This window comes from Momordica charantia (genome assembly GCF_013281855.1).
Source record: "Momordica charantia cultivar OHB3-1 chromosome 6 unlocalized genomic scaffold, Mcharantia_2.0 BLBB01000006.1, whole genome shotgun sequence".
NCBI classification, from domain to species: Eukaryota; Viridiplantae; Streptophyta; class Magnoliopsida; order Cucurbitales; family Cucurbitaceae; genus Momordica; species Momordica charantia.
The window spans coordinates 27805462-27823104 of record NW_028275164.1 but is presented as its reverse complement, the minus strand read 5'-3'; the positions used below and the strand labels follow the sequence as shown (position 1 = coordinate 27823104).

General features: G+C 31.8%; 1 protein-coding gene across 5 annotated transcripts; it reads right to left on the bottom strand.

Annotated features, from left to right (window-relative positions):
• Positions 1–6672: 6672 nt before the first annotated feature.
• LOC111025441 (lysine-specific demethylase JMJ13) lies at positions 6673–15136 on the bottom strand. 5 transcript variants are annotated; one of them, XM_022303310.2, is made up of 12 exons: positions 14704–15133; positions 13406–13778; positions 11578–11734; positions 11282–11501; positions 10505–10558; positions 10334–10413; positions 9961–10238; positions 9459–9854; positions 8319–8740; positions 7939–8178; positions 7128–7506; positions 6673–6986 (listed from the first exon to the last, which is right to left on the bottom strand). In XM_022303310.2, the coding sequence occupies exons 1-11, from the start codon at positions 14704–14706 to the stop codon at positions 7138–7140; spliced, it is 2592 nt and encodes an 863-aa protein (XP_022159002.1). In that variant the 5' UTR covers positions 14707–15133; the 3' UTR covers positions 6673–6986; positions 7128–7137. The 5 variants fall into 5 exon arrangements, with proteins under 5 accessions (XP_022159002.1, XP_022159000.1, XP_022159007.1 ...); XM_022303308.2 differs by having other exon boundaries at positions 6673–7506; positions 14704–15132; XM_022303315.2 differs by lacking the exon at positions 14704–15133 and adding an exon at positions 14142–14283 and having other exon boundaries at positions 6673–7506.
• Between the last annotated feature and the right edge of the window lie 2507 nt (positions 15137–17643).

The window sequence follows — 17643 nt, the reverse complement described above, 5'->3', positions numbered from 1 at the left end:
ACATGTTTCCATTTACTATGCAATCTTTGACATTAATTTATGGTGTCTTTAATGAAGAATCTGATATTTGAATTTTCTTATTCTCTTCCAATATCAGTGGTTGGATGATGGAATTATCAAAGGAGTAATTATATCCTTTAATTTGTTTAATTAATTGATATTTGTGTGTGAAATAAATGCTTAGCAAAATCCACACGCTTTCTAATTGTCCTGATTCATGGATTATTATATACAAACAAATCAAGTTTATTTAATTGACATTTACGTTAGGTGGAGAAATTCCAAAGGGACGATAAAACGTCTACCCACTTATGTAGATTTCCATCAAAGTGAAAGAAACTGATAAAAGAAAAAAAAAAAAAAAAAAAAACCTTGTTTTAAAATTTCCGCCATGAAAATTAATTTGTTTTACTAGTTTTTATAGAAATAGGTTATATAAACTCGTATTTAGTTAGTAAATTTATGATTTTTTGGCAAAGTTCATAATGTAGTATAAAATGTAAGTTTCATACGTCTTGGTTTGCATAATATTAATTAGATAAAATTTGACTCAGTAAGGAGCAATCTTGTCCTTACCACCATTAAATATTTGACAGTTCATTATATTTTAAAATATTTTTATTTTTGCATTTCTCTCATAGTAAATTCATAGTATAAAATAAAATAAAAACTTGCATACTTAATATAGAGTTGAGTCATTAAACAAAATCTTATTATTGCACTAATATATGTATAAATAAAATAGATTTTTTGAAACATAGCCAAAATTGTCAAATCTAAGAATCTACAAAGCACTTGGAGTCGGAGACAATCTCATTCCCAAAGGAGTTCAGAAGAATTCAGTTCCAAATTGACTTAAACGGGAGTTTATATGCAAACTAACAATAAATTCCAAAAGGTAGGTTGAATGTGAAAGATAAATACACTCACGTTTGTTTTTTGGTATGTAGATGTCCGACATCTTCAGATGTCTGACATTTTCAGATGACCATGTTTGTTTTATAAAAAAATATAGAAAAATATATAAGGAGGTATGAGAATATCTTGATAACCACCTGGAGGATTTATTAAAGGGAATGTTCTAAATTTATATAATGTTCCAAAAACGTCCTTACAAATATTCATATACTTTATATCATTAATCTAATATAATTTGAATTTATATAATAGATTTTCTTAAATTAATTTGATATTTTAGGGTTTTTATATTAATTGTGTATATGTATTAATTTTTGTATGTTATTAGGTAGAATTCATATTAAAATATAGAGATAATGTCTAGGGCTGTTTTAGAGACTTATTTACACAAATATCTAAAATTTTTTAATTTTACACTTTTAGATTTCTATAGGATTTTATTTTAATTTCGATTTTACCCTTATTTATTGCATTTATATTTATTATAATTAGTTTTTTATTTAAATGCAAAAGATTAATATTCCAAATTTGATTTTGTAATGGTTGTGGTACCTAAATCAATAATTCATAATTCCCTAATTTACTCCTTAATATATTATACTAAAGAAAATTTATTACAAAATATTCAATTATTATGATAATCCCCAAATTTACTCATTATATTCTACTAAATAATGAAATTTATTACAAAATATTTTTTTATTTCATTACAATTCTTGTTCAAATTTCAATAACATAGTCATTATAACATACACTTATATAGGGAGATATAAACTATATTTGGCTACCTTTTCATTTATATAGAAATATAAACTATATCCGACTATAAACTTAAGCAACATACACTTAACAATAGTGATATAAACTATAGCCAAACATACACTTATAATGAAGACATAACCTATATCTAGCTATAAATCATATATGATTATATCCCTTTATAATTAACAAACCAAAGCAAATAACCTACAAACCTTCCGGTTGGCAACTAGATAATGGTTGTGATACATGGAGGGCTCGAATGGTCGAAGGGCGATCGGCGACAAAAAAGAAACCTCGGAATAAATAGACGAAAACAATAGACGGGCGACCGAAGACGAAGGAGAAGTTAGACGGACTGTTGACGACGAAGAAGTACAGAGACAACGGCCGAAGATGAAGGAACACAGACGTCGGCCGGAGACGAAGGAATGGACGGAAACAGAACGATAGAGGAAGAAGAAAAGTCGAAGGAATGAGGTTTTCGAATTTTTTCAATAATGGAGGATTTTGGGAATTTGATATTTTTTACTTTTGGAAAGTCTAATTAAACATAATTTAAGGGAATTAAAATGTAACCTCCCAAGTAATCAATTTTTTATTTTAAAAATTAATTAATATTGAGGTGAGATACAAAAGGATATACTAGTAAATTGGGTGATGTATACATCTTAAATGGTTGTTCCATGACAAAAATGTAAATTTTACACAATTCAATCATTTTATGTAATTATAGCCTCTAAATAGTCTATCAATGTATTAATCTCATTAATATAAGACTTTTTCAAAAGTAATTTATATTGAATATAAATTTCGTTTTCAATTTTAATACTTTTTTAAAAAATACAATTATATAATTAATGTTATTTGAGGTAAAATTCATTTATTATATTATCAAATCATATTCTTGTAAGAAAAAAAATATCAAAGGTAAGCTGATCGTCAAAAAAAAAATGTTGCTTTAAAATAATTTTAAATTTAAAATAATAGATATTATTCATAATAATTCATTCCAAATATTAAAAGTATACCGAGATATTATATAATTTAATTGAAGTTTATTTTACAAGTACATATAATACATAAATATACTTAATTGCTTATTAGTCAATGAGTATATTAATTTATTTAAACTATAAAATTACAAAATAAAATCAAAGGAATTTGATAAAAGAAAATATATGAAAAAATAACGAAGGGGTAAAAATGTCACCATAGGATGCCCTCGACACGGGAATTATAGAAACGTATGTTTCAAAAAGACATCCAAATCGACTCGAATGCCTTCCAAATGGGCATCCTAAGACACCTAGGTATCTCACACTACCACAAAACAAACGTGAGAATCTAGATGCACGTCTCCCGAAAATCTTGAATTATCACGAAACGAATGGCCCCTAAGATCGGTTTGGTTGGCAATCTGGATGCTGTTAATTATTTTCAGATTCGGATTCTCACTCAATCATATGAGTTCCATAGATTCAGATTCTCACTCAATCCAGCGTACCTTAAATAACTCCATTATAAAAAGAGTAATGTAACAGTGATGCAGTGAGTAACAAAATTCAACTTAGATGAAGAGATGGTAGAAATTTTGCTCTAAAATATGCATTGCATTTTGCTTATAAACAGAAGCTTATCATTCGATTATTGTTCCTCAAAAAGATTCATTTTTACTAAGTTTTTATATGATTATTTGTAAATAAACATCAAAATGTAAATGCTTGCATTTCTCTCCTATTTTTATGTCACATCAAAAGATTATATCAAGAAATAGGAAAAGAAAAAATCTACCAATTCTTCTAAATTGAATTCTTCATCTTCCATTGTCGGACCATTGGGTGGAGATTGTTCTGCTTTGGATCAAATCACAAGCAAATATTATCCTAAACCACACAATATAAAAGTTAAATTGATTTTATGATCACTAGAAATTAAATAATATTTAAACAAAAATAAAATTTAATTTAATCGATCAGAACATGATTTTGTGACAATAATCTATAAATAAATCAAATTTAACAGACAAACCATGATTGATTTGGTCGTGTGATTCTCATTTGAAAGAGAATTAAGAAGTGGAATTAGAACCAAATAGCTTTTTATCCCTTTTGGATTATATCTCTTTGTTCTTTTCTCACACCTCAAATTAATAATGTTTTATTGAATTTTGCGTTGGTATTTTTTTTTTCTCTTGTTATATTGAAATAGTAATAAAGTTCTTGTTGATGTCAGATTTGTATTTTTAATGAAAATGGTGGTGCCATTGATGATGAAATAATAATGAATCTTTTTTTTTTACCGGAGAATAAAATGGAAAAAAATGATGGCTAATTACCAAACGTGGAACTTGACAAATGAGGCTAATTAACTAAGATAACTATTTTGTTTTTTTTTCTCCTTTAAAAAAATTCAGCCTACAAACACTACTCCCACCAATATATTTATTTGTTTTGTTATAAAGAATGTTTTAAAAATTAACTAAAGTTAAGTTTTTAAACTAGAGAAGTTAGTTCTAAAAACTTGTTTTGTTTTAGAAATTTAACTATGAATTCAAATGTATTTTTGAGAAGTACATGAAAAACATACCAATAAAATAAGTATAATTTTTAAAACATGAAATGGTTACTAAACTAGACTTAAACTTACCAATGTTTAATCAATTGAGTCACTTTCAAATTAGTACATGATAAATTAAACTTAATAAGATATAAATATAGTTGAGATTAGATATTGTGTTTATTTAGTTTCTAAACTTCTAGATTATGTTTGTAAAAGTAGAGAGATGGCTAGTGTAACCCGAAAATAAATATAAACTTATATGACATAGACATATCTTTGGTCGATAGTCATATAATGAAATAATGGATATTGTGGAATATAAATCTCAAAGATTTTATGAATATTTTCTCCCATTGGTATATAAAAAAAAAAGGAAAAAAAATGGAAAGTGGCAATGGCATAGACTAAAAGTAAATAACAAAAAGATGAAACATAATGAATCTTTTGAAAAGCTAACAAAGAGAAGGTTAATAAGTTGGGAACTGTCCTTCAAAGAAACAAGTGACTGAAAGCAAAGATTTTTGACAAGAAACCATTAACTAAACTTTTCTTTGCTTTGTTCCATTCCAATATCTTATTTTCTGGTCTCAAACTTTTCTTCCATTCAACACATAATATTCTCTTCAAATAATAAAGGTAGAAATGATTATAAAGGAGGATTGGTCCCACACACATTAAAGCTTTTTTTTTTCAAGGAAGAAGAATGTAATATATGTTTGACATAAGAGGGGCAAACCATGGCCCACAAAATAGGAATGCGACGGTGAATGACTTTCACGTTCATATCCTTCGATATTATATAAAAGAAAGAAAACGTAATTCAATTGGTTAAAACATATATTATCAATCGAAATGTCAAGGTTTGAATCCTCATCTCCACATGTTGAGTAAAAAAATATTTTTTGAGTTAGAAGTTTACTTATTATAATTAATTTATTTCTTTTCAATCATAGATCCATTTTTGTTGATTTTTTTATATCAATTTATGCTATCAAACTAAATTCAACGTTAGTTTTTCTGTAAAACAAGGCTTTTCATCACTTACAAATGTAATTTTGAACCCCGCTATTTTTCAGTTTTCAAAATTTAGCTTGGTATCCAAAAACCTTGCGAGAGTAGATTTAAAAATTAATGCAAGTAAAAATGCATGATCTTTATAGAACATCTAAAGGGTCCTTAAAAAAGAATGAATTTGTAGAGTAACCATTTTTGCAATTTCTTTCAAGGTTAATCTAAAAATTAGGCGTATGCATCGTTTCCCGAAGGAGGAATAGCTGAAAAAAGGGTTGTTTTGGGAACAGGGGTGGGCTCATAATTGGCAGTGTCCCACCTCTTTGCAGCCACATTAAATAGAAGGCCCAACTCATTACCTGAATTGGCAAGAAAATAAGTCCGTGCCAAACCAAAGATTACATTTTTCTTTATTGCGGCGGGAGGTCGAACTTACAACCGTACAACGTGTACCATTTTTTTTTAGGTTCAACATAACCAAAGATTACCATTTTAACACACAGTTAGTGCTAGAGGGATTTTAAATTATTGGTTAAAATCTCTTTTTGGTCCTTTCAAGTCTGTGTTTATTATGTTTGAGTATCTATATTTTCAGATGTTTTTATTTTAGTGTCTAATTTCTCATTAAAAAAAAAGATATTAAAGTGTTTGTTAATTTTCAACTAATCATTTAACAAAAAAATAAATCCGGAACTCAACATATGACCCATTCTATGTAACTTCAAACACCTGTTAGATGTTTGTTCTGAAATAAATAAGCTAAATAGTATGTTGAATAATTTATGTATCAACACATTGTATCAAATCTTTGTTGAGTAATTTATGGAGAAATAAACGAACATTAAATAAAATGTCTTTTTCTAAAATCTGCTTTCAAATAAATAATGAAAAACATATATAAAAGAGGTCAGAGATTTGATTATTTGAACCTGTTGGTGGTCGAAGTTTTTTTAGACGAATCTCAAAAAGTTTAAAAACGAAAAGATATAAACCAAATACTAAAAGTTCGATTGATAACCATTTTGTTTTAAAGTTTCTATTTTTGGAAATTAAGCCTATAAACACTACTTTCACTATGATATTTCTTCGTTGTGCTATCTACATTTTAGAAAAATTTTCAAATTCAGTTTTTTTTTTTTTTTTTTTTTGAAGTTTGATTGAAAATTTAAATATGTTTTTAAGAAACGTGGACATATATCAAAGAAATTGGGATTAAACAAACATAATCTTAAAAAACTAAAAACGAGACGATTATCAATGGGCTAAATATTTCATATATTCATAAATATGAAGTTTGCCCTAGGCCCAAGCAAACACACACTAAAATAGAACTCAGTAAGACGCAACTTACTTGACTAGCGCTGTCCATAAACCAAGCATTTGACGGAAAACAGAAGCACAGAATTCACCTAATACACGAGAGAGCAAAAGCAGCCATTTCTCTGCATTTTATTCAGTTAGTTGACAGCAAAAATAAATCATATGAACATAGAAGATGAGAATCAGCTTCAAATGAAAGGCAGCAGTATTACCTGTTTATCACCATAAAAATTGGCCAGAATATTTACATGATTACATCTACCTACATTCATCAATTATCCACAAGATCCTAATGTCACCACCCTTTCTTAAGGTTCTTCCTGCCGAAGGCCGAAAAACGCCTTGGCTTGAGAACCTTGAGAATAGGCTAATTCTACGCGAACGCCTCAGACCAAGGCCTGCTGTACACATTTGACCTGTATGTAAATTGTCATAGTCCACTCCACCAGAGTTAATTCTATTCCTTTTTCAGTATTGTTAGGACCCCGTTAGAGAGAACTAACTACATTAGCAAAATAAGGCGGGAAAGTACACTCCGATGCGGATCGATTACTAACCTGATTGCTGTCAATGTGACCTGTAGTGAGGCTCCAGGTATGAGGATGGACCTCTGACTTTAAGGCGCTTAGGCCCACACTCAGCAGGAGGGAGAGGCTCCTGTGAGTGTGAGGTCTTTCCCTGTTCATGCCAGAACACATCTTTCCTGTGGCGCTCAAGCTGTTGTCTACTGCTTGCTTCCTCAATGCTGAATTTCTTGAACTTTACAGAGATGGGAATGGTTCCTCTGTTAGATCTGTTTACAAAGACACCATTATCTCTAGTATCTTTACTAGTAGGAACCACTTTGGAAATTGACTTGTCAGCTTTACAACAAACGGATGACATTAGTTGACCACATCTGGTATGTGGATGCAGTTTCTTCAGTCTTTTGAGACCCTACTAGAAAGAAACATGTTATATCAGTCAGAATAAGAAGTTTTTTGGTTAAAATATATGAGATGGAATCAATAAATTGTTAAAGATAAGTGAAAAATATGTATATGGTTTGATCAAAAGTTGAATGATTATTGCTTCACTAGCACTCCAAAAGATGAAAGAGAGTGAACCCTCTTTTATTTAGTACATTGATACTTCGAAGGAAAAGAAGGTTAAACAATGAGAAATCTTTCGTAACTCTCAACATTTTCAGCATTTCCACAATATTTTTATTCAATATTAACATCAAACCTTTCAATTTTGCAGCATTCTGAGATATATTTATATGCATACACATGCATATAGTCATAACTTCAGTGGAAATTCAAGGAAAGAAAGATTAAGAAATCCTGGATATCAAATCAGTGCTTGACTGAACATGACTAACAGTACCTGGTGAGTAGACTGCTTTATCTTATTATCATTCATGCTGTTCTTTACCACCTTCAATGATCGACGCTTGACCCTAAAAATCTCGGTGTCAGAATCATCATTATTTTGTTCCACAGGAGGTCGAAAATCTGATCCTGAGCAATGCTCCCCTGATTGGAGGGAAGGAAAAGTAGAACACAACAATTGAGAAAAACTCGAGGATCCATGGTTTCCAAATTTGTTATAGGCATGCTTCTGTATCTGTTTGGAAAGAAGCAACAAATGAATGTCAGATAAGTCAAAATGTAAGCCTTCCTCCAATTCATAATGTTTTGAAGACAATCTCAATAACATTGTGACCGAAAAGAAAACCAGATCTCAAGAAAACAACGAAATCTTACATTGGTAAGGTTTGGACTACATGAAGTCTCAGACTTTGTGTATGAAGAAAGAAAATATGGCTCGTGAGAAAGGGAAGAATCAGACAATTCAGTTCTAAATACTTCAGCGGCATCACTCTTCAAAGCCTGCTTGGTTGGAAAACTCTCTTTGTCTTGTGAATAACTTCCATCAACATCCTGAGGTTCAGGGTTCAACTGAAATTCCACCGCACAGTAAGCACTGTAACCCTCTTCTTCAGCTTTCTGGACTAAATTTGAAAATGGATACGAATACAAGTCATGATTACTTTTGGCTCGCTCCAGCATTTCCTCTAAAATTCCTCCTTTTTCGAACTTCCTGGCTGCAGTTTCCATTTCTGAAATGTCCTCCCGCAAAACCAGCGTGTGATTTCTCCCACATGAAAAGTTAATAGAGTCAAAATCTGGGTGGGCAGTCAAGGTAAGCATAAGAATTAAAAACAGAACATTAATATCACTAAATCAACTCAAGTAGCTTTTTCTTTCTCATATTGTTGCAGGCTGTAGTCAGCAGTCTCATGATGGTAATTAAAACATAGATATGAAAATTTTCAGATGATACTTCTAAAGTAAATCCCCTTTTATGGATGATGAAGACATTTTTCAAGATGTTCCATAGGAACTAGTTTATTTATGCATCAAAGTAATAGTCAAGGAGCTCCTTGTCGCTCCATACCTCACTCAGAAGAGCAAGTACAGACATTACTCAAAAACAGAATATCCCCAAATCCTGTCTTTTCCTCTATATCAACCTTACCCAAAACTAACTAATATTCTTTGGGTCTTACAAATGATCCAATCCATTCTAAGAAACAACAAATTTTCAGCAAAATTACTCCTGTGCACCTTTCCCTTCCCCTACGACTATACATTTTTGTAACTGTAGGTTTATCAAAACAGCAAATGAAACAAAACCTTTCCAATGCTTCGCTATTATATTCTATCTGTCAGTTTTGGGCCGCATTCCTTCTTTACTCCAAACTAGTCCACGACCCAATATAAACATACATCAATCAGATGACACGACATAAATGGGGTCAATCATCTTTAGTCAAAATGTTAAACTTATTTCTAGTTTTGATAGGAGTCAAACATATTTCTAAGAAACATGAGGAATTGTACCATGGCGAAGGCACACAGAATGTCCATAACAGCTGCAATTGACGTATGCAATGTAGCAGTCACGTTTGCATAAACTGCAGAGGATGGTGCCATGGGACCTTGTTGAGATCCCATTACACGCCCTGGATTTCAGGAGCAACCACCGAGCACAATGGTGGAAGCGAATCACACTAACAAAAGACATCTTGAGGGAATTGTGAGAGACTGAGTCCTTGGATGGATAATCTGAGTCTTCAAGTTCTGAACTTGTATAGAGAAGCATTGCTTCTTTGCACAAAAGTTCTTCGTAAGGGAGCAAAGGAACTCTATTGAGAAGTGCATAACGCTGGCTAGCCACAGCACCCAACGGAAACCAATTTCTTATGGCAAGGTTCACAGCTTCACCACAATTGAAGCCTGTAGATTCAAGATTAAAAAAGATTGCCTGTCACAAACTAAGAAACAAAGCAGTTAGTTGGATAAGGTGCAAGAAAAATACAGGAGAGTGATTAGAATGTCTCACCATGACTAAAACCGGCATGGTAAGCTCTTGGGAAGGTAATTATGAACTCCCCGGGATTTTGCGCAGCCTTGTATACGGGGACATCGTGTTCCAGAAGAATATTTGGAGGAAATAATGTTGTTTTTCCCAAAAGAACATCAAAACCTCCATCCTCGCCCTTTGCTGACAGAATATCATGTCTATACACATTTTCTCTGACAACCTTCTCGAATCTCAAAGCTGCATCACCAGGAATACAATACCAAGTTTTTGGTGCTCCACAGTGATGATAATTAATACTGCGATTTATGAAAATGCAAGTAAACCACAAAGAAATAATGAATACATCAGGGTAATACTGATTACTGAAAATATTGACTATTTAATAACATACCTATACAGGAAATGATCCTCCACATGCCAGGCAAATATACTGAACAACATTCCAATATATAGCATTGGCTCAGTAACTCCCTGAAAGATTCAAAACAAGTCGTGTAAAAAAATTAAAGCATTGCAACTTTCATATAGTATGAGATAGAAGAAAAAGCAATTAACAAATTACCGGAATCTCCATCTCTAAAAGACGCAAGACAGACTTGGGTAACCTTGATAGTTTCTGAAAGAAAAAGAGTACATATATAAGAATTTATCTCACAGCTGCTTTTTATATATTTACTCAAAACTGGGAAGCAGCAAAAATACTCCAGCGAGTGACGACAGCTTACAACCAGCTCGTGCTTGACTGAAGCTAGACCACATATACACGAGAACTGACAAGCTTGAGCTTTGTTCGGTGATGAAAATATGTTTCCTCATAAATGTAAAAGTAAAGGGGACCATTTTTGTTGACATATTTTTGGCACAAGGTGGTTCTCTCGCTAAAAGATACTCTTCCTCTCCACGAACTACCCACTAGCTTGAACATGTCAACTAGTCTCATGCAATAACTACCATTGATCCTAAATAGGTGGGTACTATAATTTGAACTCATGACTTCAGAGTGCTTAGTTTGATCATTTAAAACCTCCTAATCTTGACTTAAAAAATAGAAGAATAAAAACTAAATGAGGCCTCGAGTCAATAGGAGCATCATCAGATCTGCTGAAATATCACTGAACTACTAAATCCAGTCTCTAAGAGCACTCGTATATACAGTCAGTTGTGTTGCTTTTAGAGTGCTTAACTCGTCCGCCATAAAAAAGTAATACAAATGAGCTGAAATCACCTTTCAAATTTTATCATATACATATCAGTCACATTCTTACAATTATCTTTCATACAAACGTGGGGAAAATTTTTTAAGAACAACATAGAAGAACAAGAAGAAAAATGGATAAACCTTCAAATTCCATTTACTTTTCCCAAGCTCATCATTTGGAGAAGACGAAAATGCAGAACCATCAACGTCACAAGCATATTCTACAGTTTCTGTTTTCCCACCAACAATTTCATGCCAAAATTCCTTCTCTAAGTATTTGGCAGGAAGGCACCCAGAACTACGATATCTACGCTCAAAAACCTTGTTTGCCATTTTCTCGAAATCACGAAAGGTATAATTTCTGAAAAATCGTATAAAATTTAAAAGATATGAGGAAATAAACAATGCGAGAATAATATACCATGTAAGAAACTCACCTCCCACTCATGTAGAAGGTAATTCTATCATCTGAATCCCACTCCGCAAGACGCAGTGGTTGAACCCTGGTTGTAAATTTGAACCCTGCTTTTTCCTTCATTAAAACAACCCCAGCAGGGACAGAAGCACTCAAAGGAGAAACTATCTTGCACATACCTGAAAGTTCAAAAGAAAGAGATGCAACAATTAAAGAAATTACACGAGTACCTACTTGTTAAGAGAAGATCAGTCGTTCTACAAGCACTTATGTATCAGTGCTTGGGTAGTATACGAATAACATGCCAGGAGTTTCAGGCCTTAGAAAGCGCGGGATGGATATTATCATACTTGAAAGCATGGTTAAAGAATTTTGGGTGAAATGCAGGACTAATATTACGGCAAAGTGTCGTGCATATGTAAACAATGAACATGATTTCATTTTTCTTTTATCCGTTGGGAGAGAGGTTGGAGTACGTAAAATATTTTACCAAACAGGAGAGGCTGTCCATCAAGTTAAAAAAGCCTTTTGAGTATTGGGATAAATGGACGGCCACCACAATTTGTCGGGGAGATTGCTAAATGTCTAGCTTTTACTCGACCCAACAAAATTTAGAAAATTTTTGGGGTTCAAACTATTACAAGTTTCTTAAAAAAATATGAAGTTCAATTTATCTAAAATTGCTGATGAAAATTTAAGGACACATTTTGATGATGTCCAAACAAAATTTATAACGAAAGGACCGAGCCTTGATTTTATGAACAAAGGAAAATGTAAGAGCAAGTACGGAAACCAAGCAAAAACTTTATTTGAGAATGATGAAAGTATTGGAGAAGTTACAGAAGTGACAGAAGGGCTAAGAGAAGAGCCCCACGAAAGAAACAAGCTAAATATAGAACTCAATGGAGCAAGAAACTCAAAATGAAGAGACTCATCTCACACTCACAGACAATCACAAGTTACCCTTCAAAAATATCAACAATTCATGCACAATGTTTATTTTAGAAGGCCAACAGACATCATTATCGTGCATTAACAAACTCAATAAAATTTAATAGGATAAGTGAACTGGATCATTTGGCATATAGTACATTACGTGTATGCACATTATGCGGGTGTGAAAATTTGTGCTGTGTGTAATAGTAATAGTAATATAACTGAATACATAGAACGATCACTGATAAAACGTGATAGAAGTCAAGTGACTATTAGAAGGTACGGGCAGTGATCAAATGTATTAAGGATACGAGAAATATAATTAAACAAACCTTTCAAGTGAATCAAATCTAACTTCGAAACTTTCAGTAGTCCGTGAACTTTGTAGAGAAGCATTTGTTTAAAATAACTAACAACAACAACAATAATAATAATAATAATAATGAATGGATAAGATTCTTAAAAATCAAAATAACATCCATAGAAACGAATCGATCATTTTCATAAAACTCACGAAATAGTAAAAAAACAACTTTCATTCCACTACTGCATACCCCAAATTTCAAAAAGCGAGCATAACTTGATGTCTTGAGGGTAGACTAATATCAGACACTTGTTGTATGAAGCAACTAAAAAAATATGTGGCATAGAGAGAAGGAAATATAGTCATGATATATCATTAATTGAAAGTGCCTGAATTTACAATGAAATACTACCAATATCCAATTTTGACCATCACCACATTTGACTAGACCAAACAAGAGATCCTGCTACTGAAAATAATTCTTTGTAGAACAACAGTAATTAAACAACTCCAATGACTAAACTAAATTATCAGCGTTCATTACCCATCCATTAAGTATCAAGATATTGAATTGAATCATGATTTGAGTAAAAAAAATAGGGTATCTAACCGTATCTTGAGGCTTCCGGAGCAATCTTCTGCAAATAAACCAGAGGATCCTCGAACTCTTCTCTTGAGGGATGATATACGGGACATTCTGAAATCTTATGGATCCATTCTAGATCACTGCAGCCAAACCTGTCCACTTTTCGCTTTGAAAAGTCATTATTCCCACTAGCAGGACCATTTGACCAGGAAAATGAATCTAAATCATCATGAAATCTCATGCCACATGATAACGGAGCTCTTAAAGTATCTCCACCACTTCTGGTCAACATATTTGTTACAGGAACAGTTTCGGATTTCATTCGCTGAAGCCTCTTCCGTTTAAGACACTCCACGCCACTTTTAGACTCATTGGTCAAGTGGATTCGTCCTTCAACCTGTCAGAAATATGCTCTGAAATGTTAAAACAGCAAATTTGACATCAAATATTCCGGTACAGAAATGTGGTATAGATTCTCATGCCCGGAATTTGATAGAAGTATTGACAATACAAGTAGCTAAGGACTAATTTTCGACTTTGAGATTATATTAGAAATTAGAACCAGAGAAGCTATTGGGAAACAAGAGCCAGTACAACTGCACTTGATACTTATGAATAATTCCGCCTTTATCTTTTACTCGTTAACCTTTAACAGAAGAACAGATCGAATTGGGCAAAATGAACCATTTAATCGAATTGATTCACGAGCTTCATTTAAAACTAATCAGCTAAACTCAGGAACGTAGAGGACAATTCTTACTTATTACAGCAGGCTTCAGAAGTGTTCAACCAGTAACAGCACTTGAACTCGAAATGTCCAGAGCGAGATAGAATTATTACTGAAGCGACAGTTAAATAAGGGATCGCTAAAATTCAAAAGTTCGACCCGACAAAATTCCATGATAAACCGTACTAAAATACAATTAAGTTCTTCAAAGCTCAAACAGAAGTCCAGATGTTTTAGCTTTTGAGGAAAAAAAATAACTAAAAACAAAATTGAAGGATAAATGAATAGACAAATAAAGCCAAAGAGTTTCTAAAATTTATAACCGGAAAAAAAGTCCATCCACTCGGCCATTTCCTCTTTAGATTCCAAAAATGTCAGACTTTTTTGGAGTCAAAAAGCTGAATAGAAGAGGCGGAAATTATAAGGGGAGGAACGCAAACAAAAATTGTTTGTCATTTCTTATGCTGTTGTAAAACTGAACAATGTACTAGATCTCGGCGAACGTAATGAAAAGAGAATAATCAACTTGGACAGAAGCAAAGAAGAATATCGTGTAACTACAGGAAAGTTAAACACAAAGAGGCGGAATCAGTACCATCTCATGCCGGAATCACTCCCTACACGCCTCTGTCTGTGATCAGTTCGCCGAAGAACAAACAACCGGAGACGAAAAGGAAGAACAGAACCACCAACGGAATCCAAAATCCAGAAAATTGCACTCAGATCATAGTTATGGTCACGAATAGCCAGGAGCAAGCCTTCGACGAGCTGCCGGCCGACCACATTCTCACGGAACACACCAAACAGACGCAAAACCGAGCCAATACTTGGAGATTGAAAGCCTTTTAACTATCAATCCGAGGAAAGATAATAAGGAAAATGAGCAATGTGAGCGGTATCGGGCAGAAACAAGAGTTCCTCCGAAGGTTGAAGCGGTTTTCCGGCGATGAAAGCGAGTTTCCGGCGGGAAGGATCAGAAGTAAAGAAAGGAAGCTGACAAAACTGGAAAAGCACAGGGTCAGGAGGATGATTCCTGATTTTATATAACAAATATATAAGGATTGTACGAATTAAAATAAATACCTCAAAAAATAAAATAAATAAATAAACAAAAATTTAAGGGTTTTTTTTCTTTTAGTTTCATAGCATTTTAAGTTCGTTTTTAGTTTAAATCCTAATTTAGTTCTAGAATTCTAACATTATTCATTTCTCAGATTTTAAAATTATTATAGAATTTAGATGTTAAGTTACAATGTGCACATTTAAATTTAAATCCGACTAATCATCAACTTTAGAAAGAAACTTAATAAATTTTTAAATTTTAAATTTTGTCTCATAGATTACTATAATTGATTGTTTTATTTGGGTGATAATAACAACTATTCGATCTCCTAAACCTAACTTGTTAACTAGTAAAACATATTAATTGAACTTCTTTCTCTATAAATAAATTGTAGGTTAAATTACAATTTTAATTCTTAAATTTTTCGAGTTACATCTAATAGGTTATTGGACTTTTCAAAGTGTCACTTTCAATTTTAGTAAATTTAAAAAGTATCTAATAGATCTCTAAACTTTTTTTTTCTGATTTTGTCTAATAAGTCTTTTTTTAGTACAACAAGTAGAGTGGGGGATGGAACTCACAACTGTTTGGTTAGAGAACTACATCAATTATTGCTGAGCTATGCTCGCTTTGACTATCTAATAAGCTTTTGAACTTTGAATTTTGTGTCTAATAATCATTGGCCTATTTGACTTTTTTTTTTCTAATTCATTGACTTATTTGATTTTTTTTAGTTGCAGATCTATTAAACACAAACTTAAAAAAGTTGAGATTACATTATCTTCCAAATTTAATTTTATGCACAATAGATTCATTAATTAAAAAAATTTCAAATAGATCAATTATCTATTTGATACAAAATTGAAAGTAGAACTATTAAAAATTTAAAAAGTTCAATAACTTATTACACATAAAATTGCAAATTGAGAGACCTACAAAACATACTTTTTAAGAGACTTATTAAACTCAATTTGAAACTAAGATTAAATTTGTACTTTAACTTAATTATATACTTGTTTAAAATAAGATTTTGAATGTCGATACCTCAATTTCTTAAAAAATGTTAATGAAAATATTGATGTCAATGGATATTTTTTTGTAAAAAATATTTTAATTAACAAATAAGTATTTCATAATTTCTATATAAGTTTAAAATAATTAATATTAATATTATGTAATATTTAGTTGATATGTTTCATATTTTTGTCGATTTTTTTTTAGTTATCGATATACTCTCCAAATTAATATCAAGTTTACAGACAAATAAAAATATAGATGGAAATGTAAAATATTTAATATACTGACCGGAAACCATTAATGGGGCAGTCGCGTCCCGGAAATAACTCAATTGAGAAAGAGAGAATCTTCGGTCGCCGCGCGTACAGTGACGCCGCTACTCGCCACGAAGATGAAGTGGGTGGGAACTGTACGAATTGACATAAATGCCGTAAATTCAGTGGGAAATCACGTGGAAAACCTCTTGACCTTTTCCGCCTCTTGCCCAACGAGTAAGGACCTTCTTGTCCAAAAAACGATACATCCCCTTTTGTTACAAAATCTAATGTCCGTTCATTTACTTTCAATCGTAATAGAAATCAATCGTAATGAAATCAATCGAAATAGAAATGTTATTCCATTGATATTGTTTACTTGAACATATCTAAAATCGGAATCAGAAACCAATTCATGGTGTTTACTTCCATCTGGAATCGTAATCAAACATATGTAAAATACTTTTATATATTTATAACCAATATAAAATTATATCAATTAAAAAGAATTTTATGGGATTTTTTATATTGAAAAAAATAATTACTTATAATAATTTTTAGATCTACTTATATTATTTTACTTAATAGTAATAAATTATATATTTTGTATTTAAGTCTAAATTTCTTTTACACTTTATTTGATATTATTATTACATTATTTATTATAATAAACTTTCTTTTACCAATTCAATCTAAAATTAAATAATTTTATAATACAAAGAGGCAAATGAGAAGAGGAAAAACGGCAATGGAGCAGTTGAAAAAATAACCCTAAAAGAAAACAAAAAATAGTGAGTCTACATGAGAGAGAAAAGGGCATTGATTGTCAAATTACCAAAAAATGTATTGTGGGTCCACAGATTAAAGAATTAGAATGACATTACACAACTATTTTGCATGTAATGGGATTGCGCATTTTTTAGGAGTGATTCCAAAATTTGGGGTGGGTCCCACGTTTTATTCTCATTCATTTAATTTGGTAAACATAATCAAACGTAATGAAAATTTTGATTACGATTCCTTGATTGCAATTGCGAGCCAGTAAACAGGACCTAAATGCGAACAATACAACAATTTTAGCAACTTGTTTTTCCTTCTTTTTTTTTTTTTTGTTGTAAGAATATAACATTAAAATTTAATGGGTGAAATTTTGAACTTCCAATTTACTGGAACAGTTAATTTTTTAGTACAATAAATTTGG

Bases quoted from the DNA above. Each gene is read 5' to 3' on its own strand.
- LOC111025441 (XM_022303310.2), bottom strand. The intron at 11,735-13,405 runs GTTAGATACCCT...TTGAACTTTCAG, and splicing joins TCCGGAAGCCTCAAGATACG to GTATGTGCAAGATAGTTTCT. The intron at 8,179-8,318 runs GTAAGATTTCGT...CTTTCCAAACAG, and splicing joins GTAGTCCAAACCTTACCAAT to ATACAGAAGCATGCCTATAA.